Below are 10,674 nucleotides of genomic sequence, written 5' to 3'. Positions count from 1 at the left end.
GAAGGGCCATTTATGGGTCACTAAAAAAAATGTGTGTAGCACTTAACATTAACCTGTAAAGCTAATGCAATGTGAGAAAACTTGGAAGGAATACAATTATACCTTGGTATGGGCTTCAATGGATCCTTTTAAAGACAATCAACTTCACATTTGAACATACTTGAAGTCATTTTGATACCGCATTTGTCTACACTTGCTGTGGGATCATTAATTTTGTGCAGCGGATTCTGTCGTGTTTTTTTTGTTTGTCATTTTATTATCTGACACACATTCAGTATCACAGTTCATTCAGTGAGTAGGCCAGGGAAGAACCGAGACCTGCAGATGAACCTTTAGCTCATCTTATCCACCGCTTGGAAGATGAAGATCTGAAGAAGGAAACCATTGAAATACAAAGCGAGTAATGACCACGGAAACCTAAACACAGGAACATGAAGATATCTAACATTCAGACCATTTAATTTATTTGATAGTATTAGAAAAAAAAAACTCCCAGACAGAACAAAAACATAATTTAAATACTTGATGGATCAAAGTTCATATTAACAGCAGTATTATTGCAAAATCGTGTGACGCTGCACTTTGGAATTTAACGACTTGAGCATCCATGAGTTGGCAGATAATGCCCCTGTGTTGATTTGGATATGAAGTTCCATAGATGACTTCCATGGTGGCTATCCATCTCGTGTTCAAAGATGGAACTCGAGTTTCTTGAGGTGAAAGTGGACATAAATATGAAGTCAGTGGTCTGGATCGACGAGGGGTTGCTGTGAACCACAGAAGAAGAGTAGGTGGTCTGAAAACGTTTTAAAACACCAACTCTGTCCAGACATTAGACAGAGATAAGCTTATCTGGCACACTACAGACCTTAACGTCATGAGCAAATGCATTTATTATGATGTTATCATTTCATATTAGTGGAATTATATAACGTATGACCCAAATCTCCAAATATCCGTTCCCCTTGGAGTGAAAAACCCCAACGGTCCATTGGACCATCTTGGAAAATTATAACTTTAGAACAGGTTAGTTAGATCTCCAACCAAACTACAAAAGGGCCTGACAGCAGCTGTAACACCGTCCTTAACTTACGGTACAGATGTGGCGGTCCGCTGCGTTCCCAGGGTGCCGTCGAGGGGAGCGCCTCAGGCTGGCGTACAAACAGAACAGCAGACACACGCCCAGCAGACACCCACTGGACTCCAGCAGGTGGCGCCCTGCCACCTGCTGGTCCTCCTACAGAGAGGAGCGACAGGGAGTCAGGGACGGTGTTGCCAGATTGGGCCCGATTTCCCGCCCAATATGGAGACCCTGGCTGCAGCATGCTGCAGCCAGGGTCTCCATATTGGGCGGGAAATCGGGCCCAATCTGGCAACACTGGTCAGGGAGCCGTGAGCACCTGGTACGTTTACATGACCTTTAGCAGACGCTTTTATACAGCGAGACTTACAACGAGTACATGTGTCAGAAGAAAGAGAAACAACAATATATCTCTGTCGGTACAGGAAGGACGTTCCTAGAACCATGTGCCAACAAGCACTAACCCATTCCCCGTACACAACAAAGATAGCTAGGATAAGATGTTACATAATGTTCAGTACTGTTTTTACGTGCCATGACGTACAAAATACAATAAGGGCGTGAGAGGGATGGGGGGGGGAAGGGGGAGATGTTGTGGGCGGTAGTCAAGTCAAACCATATCTAAATAGCACGTTCTACAGCGGACCACACGCTGTCGACCTACCTGAGTCAGCATGACGGTGAGCGCGGGGTCGTGGTGGGACTGTAAACTGAAGCAGCTCTGGGGGGCTGCGGGGGGGGGACCGGTCGAGGGGGTCAGCGTGACAAGGTGGACGACGGGCGGGACGTTCTCAGTCCGCGGACATTCAGGCGGCAGCCTGGAACCACAGGCACACCGGAAATCACAACTCACCTCCGGATGATGAGTGAGGAGTTATGGGATGTGTGAACGGCCTGAAGACTTGAACGGTATGAACTCACAGGTCCAAAGGCAGGAGATGAGTTGGCCCGCTGATGGTCAGACAGGTGTATGTACCCTTTCCTTCAGCCTCTGACAACACGTGTACGGTCACACTCACAGAGGCATTGCCTGGCGAAGAGAGTGAGCGTCAATAAGAGCTATACGCTGTACTGCGTGTTAAGGATCCAATACACAACCTGACAGATTTACATTTTACATCCAGGGCATTTACCAGACACTTTTTATCCAAAGCGACTTACAATAAGTAGTAGTACATTAGTCACCAGAAGGAGAAACAACAATATACCTCTGTGGGTACAGTAAGGAGGTTCATAGAGCCAAGTGCCAAGCACTAACCATCACTAGGTTACCCCGTTCCCCGTGTACGACAGAGACAGCTAGGGTAAGACGCTAATGATAGCGACCATTGCTAGCGTTCTGCCCGTCCAGCCTCACCTGGGAGGCCGAGCTGAGAGGCCGTCACCGCCGTGTGGAGGCTCAGCTCCTCCAGGGGGGCGCTGGCGGCCCCCACCACCAGGGGCACCCGGCGGTGCAGCAGGGTGTCCCCCGTCGGGCCGGCCTCCGTCAGGTCCTGTGGGGGCGGGGGGGGCGTCCACGAGGCCGCCGCCGCCGCCACGCTGCTGTTGGCGTCAGCGCACAGCTGGAACTCGGCCAGGGAGGACAGCAGGCGGTTCCAGTCCTGGAGGCATCGGAGGGTCAGCTGATTAAATGCTGAACCTATGCATTTACACGCAAGATAATAACCTTTAATTGGTCTTTTGGATGCATTTAAATATGGCTAGATGGACCTATGTATTTACCACACACTTAGAAATGTCGTTTTTTGTCTATAGGGCTACATAGATGTGATCTAGATGGATAGGGCTAGATAGATATGTGTTGTGATCGGGTTCCATTGTGTTTACCGTTGCTATGTCAGGGTTGGGCAGAGTGTGAGTCTGTCCATAGAAACGGAGGCAGAGGAGGGAGACGGCCAGACTCAGAAGGCAGAGGAAGAAGGTGACCTCAGGTGGATGAAGAGAGACATAGTCCCTCAGGTTCACCCCCGGCTGGCAGGCACACATCACTGGGTCCAAGCAGGAGGTGGACGAGCGTTATCTGTAAACAGAGATAGTAAAGCAGGGAAGTGAAGCAAGAGCTGAACCCAATGGAGCCACGTAGACACACAGAATAAAACGAACACATTCTATCGGTGGGCTGTATAACCTACCATTTAAATCGGTCAATTTCAGAAAATATTGCAATAAGTCAACAGCGAGGAAGACAGTGAGGAGACGTTACAATCTGTTACCTCATATCTTGGTCTCTTGCACCGTCACCTTAGCGCCCACCTAAACACGGAACAGAAGCTGCATGCTTACTTTATACTACGGAATATGAGGTCCAACATTTAGGTTTAGAATAAATTAAAAACGCACAAAAATCAAAAGGACACCAACTTTCGGAGGACGTTGCTTTGTATCCCGGGATCACTTCCTGTTTCTGTCCGCCGTTAGGAGGGAACACCCCCGGCCCTCATTGGTCCATATGGTGCGTCGGGAGACGGACCCTCCTCTCATTGGCTGACGCCACGGTTCGCTTATTCCCCAAGCAAGGGAAAGTCACCCAAATAAATTATCAATTTTAGTTAAATTCTGACCCTTTATGAATGTTCTCGTCATATGTTAAATCCGTGTACCGTATTTAAACTGATACGTTTAATAGGGCGCCCTATGGATATTAACCTTTTTTATGATTCATAAAAAACTATATTTTACAACCCAATATGTGATCGTTTGAATATCTGACACAACACAAATAATCAACTGTTTAAATACTTTCTTAAAATAATAATGAAAAAAGTCAAACAGGAGTTAAATTGATTTATTTTAGATTTATTTCCCTTCATGTTGACGAACATAGAAACTGCTACAAGAAATACTCTCGCATTGTTTCTCTTTTCATCTTTCTCCAAGTGTCACCATTTACATACATTTTAAAAATAACTTTACACTGAATTAGATTCTTCACAGAGCAACAGATTTGTCACACAGCAACAGATGAGTTCTTTGTCAAAATAATGACAAGAAGTCAAAGTAAGGATCAAGAGGCAGCACATGTATGGGGGGGGGGGGGGGGGGCTCGTCTGGCTTTTGTATTCTACGGCAGCGTAATGCAGTCACTTGAGAAAATTTATTCTGCTTGTTTTTCTGAATTAAAGACATGAATATCTCAGAATTGAGATACGTTTCTATGGAGTTAAAATTCTGCTGTTTTTCTGAATTTTCTCATAATTCTGAAAAAAGTCTTCACGGATAAAAAAACCTGCTGGTTTTTCAGAATTAACAACATACCTTGAAATTACAAGGGAAGCTCTCATTCACTAAAGAGCTGGAAATCATTCAGGGGGGGGGGGGGGTCACCTTCGGGGGGTTAGGTTGATCAGCGGCATAACCCCCGAAGGTCAGAGCCTCTCCAGCTCGTTTGTTCAGACTCTACTTTCTCGCGTGAATGCACTACGCTTCTGTGGTATTCTTTGCATTTTTAAAAAGAAAAATTAGAAAAAGCAGCTATTTTTAAAATAAAGTGTTTCCTGAGATCCAAAGCTGTGCAGCAATGATTCTGAATGGGTGGGTAATCTGACCCCGTAGAGGCATCCACATGCAGCTGATGCACACGGAGGCTGAAGCTCGGGCATCAGGCCTTTCATTACACTGAGGTCCAGCCTTGAGGACGTGGGGCCCCCCATGTGGGGCGGGATAGTGCAGACCGGGCCCCTAGTGGTTCATGAGCCCACTGCCCCTGGTCCCGTGTCCTCGTTAGGACCAGGTGACCTTAACGGGCTTGAAGGTCCAGGTGTCGGGGTGGCCCATGTGCAGCAGGTCCTTGTAGGGCGAGGTGCTCCACTGGAAGGGGGGCACCTGGTCCGCGGTCGGCCCGTTCACCGCCAGCATCTCGAACCCCCGGGACATCACGTACGAGGTCATCTGCAAGCGGCACAAGGCCAGAAGCGTTACGTGCACGCACTTATTGTATGTTGAACGTCCTGGCCCTAAAACAGTACTGAGCATCGTGTGGGCTCTTATCCTAGCTGTCTCTGTTGTACACGGGGAATGGGTTAACCTAGTGATGGTTAGTGCTTGGCACTTGGTTCTATGAACGTCCTTACTGTACCGACAGCGATACATTGTTGTTTCTCTTTCTTCGGACAAATGTACTTATTGTACGTCGCTATTGTGCGTCGATAAAAGCGTCTGCTGATCGCCCTCAATGTAAATGTAAATGTCATGTATTGTGAGGCTGAAGGCTCTCTATGGCTACCTGAGGTTTGCTGCAAGGCAGGAATTATTTTTTTTATTGAAGCATTGCTTGTTTGATCTCCGCCACAATAAAAGCCCCATAAACCAGACGTCTCCGAGGAGAAAGGGCCGAACCTTCATGTCCGTCCCTCCGTGCGGCCTCTGGGTCAGAGCCCCAAACGGGTAGGTCCCGTCGGCAGGGTTCAGGTCCGAGCGGGCGGAGATGGCGTTCTCCCCGTTGGCATGGGGACTACAGGCATCGCACTGCGACAACGGATCCTCTTTGTAGTTATTGTACCTGAGGGGGAACAAAGGGGAGGTACCTCATGAATAAAACTACAAATCTAAATCCTACACAAGTCGTTACCAGCCGGTCGCGACCTCGGCGCCAAAGGCTGACAGATGAAGGCCCACCTCATGAGGCGGACCATGGAGTCCAGGTCTCTGACGGCCGTCTGGTTCCGTCTGAAGATCTGAGCCCGGGGACTCTGGTCCAGAGAGAACCAGGGGCCGAACTCCTCCACCAGCTCGTTGCAGCCGCTGGCGTTGAAGATCTCTGGGTAGTACCTGCTCAGGTGCAGAAGAGGGAACATCACTAGGGAACACCACTAGGGAACACCACTAGGGAACACCACTAGGGAACCCCACTAGGGAACACCACTAGGGAACACCACTAGGGAACACCACTAGGGAACACCACTAGGGAACACCACTAGGGAACACCCCTAGGGAACACCACTAGGGAACATCACTAGGGAAAACCACTAGGGAACACCCCTAGGGAACCGGCAGAACGGACTCCTTTAGCTTGACCTCACTAAACTAAGGGTGAATATTTTAATATATAAACTAAACCAATGGTGAATAATTAAATATATAAACTTAACTAAAAGGTGAATATCTAAATATATAAGTCTAACCTCGAAGACGCGTTGGATAAGTGTACAACATAAAAATAAGGATGCAGTCTGTACTTACGGGATATTGAAACTTGCCCAGTATCCTTTCTCCCGCAGCTCGTCAGTTTTATCACCATACATCACCAACCCCCTGAAGCAACAGTCAGCGATTGATTACGTCTCGAGGACAAAGACAATCAGCGGGTTGAGCCGATCAATGACTCACGGACTCACGGAATCTGCTCCAGAACCGTTAGCACCCCCTCCTTCAGGACTGGCAGCCCGGGAATGAACTGGTTATAGTCCACAATCATCCACTGATTGTTGTACCTACAAGACAAAGCTCATCTGGTTACGCTCACGTCAGTTTAACAAGAATCACAATCGCCTTGTTCAGCGTTTTACAACGTATGTTTACAGAGTACAATGTCGATCCACCTCCAACCAGCTGCCAGAGCTTTAGCTGTGAGGCCCAGAGGGACTGGGAATCACCCCAGAGAGACTGGGAATCACCCCAGACAGACTGGGAATCTCCCCAGAGAGACTGGGAATCACCCCAGAGAGACTGGGAATCACCCCAGACAGACTGGGAATCACCCCAGAGGGACTGGGAATCACCCCAGACAGACTGGGAATCACCCCAGAGGGACTGGGAATCACCCCAGAGAGACTGGGAATCACCCCAGAGAGACTGGGAATCACCCCAGAGGGACTGGGAATCACCCCAGAGAGACTGGGAATCTCCCCAGAGAGACTGGGAATCACCCAAAAGGGACTGGGAATCACCCACAGAGGGACTGGGAATCACCCCAGAGAGACAGGGAATCGCCCAAAAGGGACTGGGAATCACAAAGGGACTGGGAATCACCCACAGAGGGACTGGGAACAACCACAGAGGGACTGGGAAACACCAGAGGGACTGGGAAACACCACAGAGGGACTGGGAAACACCACAGAGTGACTGGGAATCACCACAGAGGGACTGGGAACAACCACAGAGGGACTGGGAAACACAACAGAGGGACTGGGAAACAGAACAGAGGGACTGGGAAACAGAACAGAGGGACTGGGAAACAGAACAGAGGGACTGGGAAACAGAACAGAGGGACTGGGAATCACCACAGAGGGACTGGGAACAACCACAGAGGGACTGGGAAACACAACAGAGGGACTGGGAAACAGAACAGAGGGACTGGGAAACAGAACAGAGGGACTGGGAAACAGAACAGAGGGACTGGGAATCACCACAGAGGGACTGGGAACAACCACAGAGGGACTGGGAATCACACCAGAGGGACTGGGAAACAGCACAGAGGGACTGGGAAACAGCACAGAGGGACTGGGAAACAGCCCAGCGGTGGTTTGTGAACTCACGTGCCGCTGTTGTGCTTGCTGAAGACCTGCGCCCACTGCTGTCCGCTGGCCGCCAGCCGGTTGGCCACGATGTTCCGGAGCCACTCCATCACGGCGCCCTTCGGCTGCACAAACTTCCACAAGTCCGGGTTGCTGTTCCCGATGGTGGTCTCCAAGGTCACCTGAAGGAGGAGAAGCAGCCTTTAACATGGGGAGATTAAGAGTCTGATCGCTACGTTATATATATAATCGTTTTCTAAATACTCTAATTCAAACTCTTAATTCAGTCCAGAGTATACTTAAATGGAGTCCCAAACGCTAGCATGGCGCTAAATAAAGAAGCTAGCTGCTACATTAAGGAGCTAGCTGCTACATTAGGAAGCTAGCTGCTACATTAAGGAGCTAGATGCTACATTAAGGAGCTAGCTGCTACATTAAGGAGCTAGATGCTTCATTAAGGAGCTAGCTGCGACATTAAGGAGCTAGCTGCTACATTAAGGAGCTAGCTGCTACATTAAGGAGCTAGCTGCTACATTAAGGAACTAGATGCTACATTAAGGAGCTAGCTGCTACATTAAGGAGCTAGCTGCTACATTAAGGAGCTAGCTGCTACATTAAGGAGCTAGCTGCTACATTAAGGAGCTAGATGCTACATTAAGGAGCTAGCTGCGCACCAGACGGCTGCTCAGGATGTAGAAGTCGTCCCCAGAGAAGATGGATCCCGGGTAGGAGGAGAAGGCCACGGTTCCCCCGGGGACCGAAGCGCTGTCTGGTGGAGAAACACACCACGACACACACACCCTACGGTGTTAACATATGGAGCACTACCTGAAACACACCACGACACACACACCCTACGGTGTTAACATATGGAGCACCATCTGAAACACACCCTACGGTGTTAACATATGGAGCACCATCTGAAACACACCCTACGGTGTTAACATATGGAGCACCATCTGAAACACACCCTACGGTGTTAACATATGGAGCACTACCTGAAACACACCACGACACACACACCCTACGGTGTTAACATATGGAGCACCATCTGAAACAAAGCCCCGTAAAGAACGCGTTTGGATGTTAAGAAACGTCAACAAAATTCAATCTGGGTCTTTAATAGAGCACGATTGATTCAACATTATAAGCACTGGTATGCCCGTGTTTCCCCCAGCACTGTATGGGGGCTGCCTTAACAACAATAGGGCCCCGCCTTGACTACCATTGCATAAAAATATATATATATTAAAAATAATAATAATAATAGAATGTATTTTTTTAATTATTATGCATTAACAAACTCTCTTAGTGGAAGAAAACATAAAGATAAATACTGTATAAGTAACAGTGGTTGTGCCATAAAGCTTTTTGAATGGAATTGAAGAGGAGGACCCCCCCCCCCTACCTTTGGGAGAGACGCTGTAGGAGAAGCTGTACTTCTTCATGATGCGCAGCATGGACTGGTACGTGTTCCAGGTGTCGTGGGACACCAGCAGGTCTCTGTAGCCGGGCAACAGCTTGATGAGGGCCGAGCAGGACCCCGCCCCCAGCGGGCGCGTCAGGCTCGACTTGTTGAGCGCCGACTCCAGGTCCTCGATGTCCCCGCCCATCTGGAACAGCCTGTGGGTCCACAACAACAACAACAACACAAACAACAACAACAACAACAGGTTACCAGAGCGGTAGACTCGCCCATCTGGAACAGCCTGTGGGTCCACAACAACAACAACAACACAAACAACAACAACAACAACAGGTTACCAGAGCGGTAGACTCGCCCATCTGGAACAGCCTGTGGGTCCACAACAACAACAACAACAACACAAACAACAACAACAACAACAGGTTACCAGAGCGGTAGACTCGCCCATCTGGAACAGCCTGTGGGTCCACAACAACAACAACAACAACACAAACAACAACAACAACAGGTTACCAGAGCGGAGGAGACTCGCCTATCCTACCCGGAGCGCCGGAGCGTCGGGAGAAGGATTGATCCAAAGATACTCCATCGAAAAGGTTTCAGAACCAGACCTCTGTGAGACCGGACCGATCCCGGATCAGTCTGACCCAGGTCAGGTCCCAGAAGCGGGACCACGAATCAACGCCGTGTTTTATTGTAAGAAACCCCAGCACGGTCATGGAGACCTTCCAAACCACCTCTACTCACAGGAAGCCGAAGGGGTTGATGGAGAAGGGGCCGTTGGGGAAGGCCAGCTCGTCGTTGTAGCCGTCCTCCAAGCCCTTCAGCTGCAGCAGGGCCAGGTTGGCCTGAGAGGGAAACACAGCACAGCACGAGGAGCCGTCGTCAGCCTCCTCGGAGAGAAGAGAGCCGCGCTGTACCGTGGATTCACTGCAGTGAGGGGGGAATCACCTGGTGCCAGTAAGGCGTGTTTCCCTCTTCCTGGATCTGTTCCATCACCCACTCCAGGTTGGTGGTGATGTACGCCTTTAGTCGCTGGCAGTAACCCGTGTCAAACGTCTTGGGCCCGCAGTAACCCATGAGGGTGTTCACCCAGTGCTTGTACATGAGCTGGAAGGGAATATGCACAAACACGGTTCAATTGCAGCACAGTAGAATCGGATTGTACTTCGAGCCTTAACGGAGTCTTTGAGTCGGACCTGGGAGGTGACAGCAGCCTCCACCGCCCCGGCCGCGTACGCCTGGATGCTGTCATTGTAGCGGTGACTGGTCGTGACCTCCAGGTAAGACCAGCTGACGACAAAACGACACATTAATGATTTGAGGCGGAATAGAATTCGGATTTGTTGATGGTTTAAATGCACATTTTTCTGCAATGCCAGAATGTACAATTACAAATTTGCATTACAAATAGGGGACTCGTCGTTAATGTGATTTATAAGACGTAAACAACGTCTTATAGAGAGAGTGACTAACCCGGACTTCTCGATGTCGTCAGTAAAGTTCGCCCAGGCAACGAAGTCGTCCCGGTATCCCTCAGTGATCGTTAACTGGCCTGTCTGCAGATCGATGAAAGCTGAACTGATTTCAGCTTCAACGGGGCAATAAGAGTAGAATAACACAAGGAAAACGGACAAAACACTCTTTAAACGAGTCACTCTACGTCTCTCTCCGAACGCCATGTTTACAAGACGAAGTCATATGATCATTGTGGT

General features: G+C 49.1%; 2 protein-coding genes across 3 annotated transcripts; both read right to left on the bottom strand.

The window, feature by feature from the left end:
• Positions 1-233: 233 nt before the first annotated feature.
• zgc:158398 (uncharacterized protein LOC568894 homolog) lies at positions 234-3,555 on the bottom strand. 2 transcript variants are annotated; one of them, XM_060065693.1, is made up of 8 exons: positions 3,443-3,555; positions 3,295-3,334; positions 2,909-3,101; positions 2,439-2,682; positions 2,003-2,111; positions 1,746-1,899; positions 1,094-1,237; positions 234-767 (listed from the first exon to the last, which is right to left on the bottom strand). In XM_060065693.1, exons 3-8 carry the CDS (start codon positions 3,065-3,067, stop codon positions 741-743), a joined length of 837 nt encoding a protein of 278 aa, XP_059921676.1. In that variant the 5' UTR covers positions 3,068-3,101; positions 3,295-3,334; positions 3,443-3,555; the 3' UTR covers positions 234-740. The 2 variants fall into 2 exon arrangements, with proteins under 2 accessions (XP_059921676.1, XP_059921677.1); XM_060065694.1 differs by having other exon boundaries at positions 3,422-3,506.
• Positions 3,556-3,851: 296 nt separating this feature from the next.
• plbd2 (phospholipase B domain containing 2) lies at positions 3,852-10,668 on the bottom strand. Its single transcript, XM_060065656.1, has 12 exons — positions 10,436-10,668; positions 10,159-10,252; positions 9,911-10,069; positions 9,707-9,807; positions 8,942-9,156; positions 8,208-8,302; positions 7,555-7,715; positions 6,415-6,510; positions 6,260-6,331; positions 5,696-5,848; positions 5,417-5,579; positions 3,852-4,969 (listed from the first exon to the last, which is right to left on the bottom strand). The coding sequence occupies exons 1-12, from the start codon at positions 10,639-10,641 to the stop codon at positions 4,802-4,804; spliced, it is 1,683 nt and encodes a 560-aa protein (XP_059921639.1). The 5' UTR covers positions 10,642-10,668; the 3' UTR covers positions 3,852-4,801.
• Positions 10,669-10,674: the final 6 nt, after the last annotated feature.

Source organism: Gadus macrocephalus, chromosome 11, assembly GCF_031168955.1.
Source record: "Gadus macrocephalus chromosome 11, ASM3116895v1".
In the NCBI taxonomy this organism is placed as follows: Eukaryota; Metazoa; Chordata; class Actinopteri; order Gadiformes; family Gadidae; genus Gadus; species Gadus macrocephalus.
This window is presented reverse-complemented; position numbering and strand designations above follow the sequence as displayed.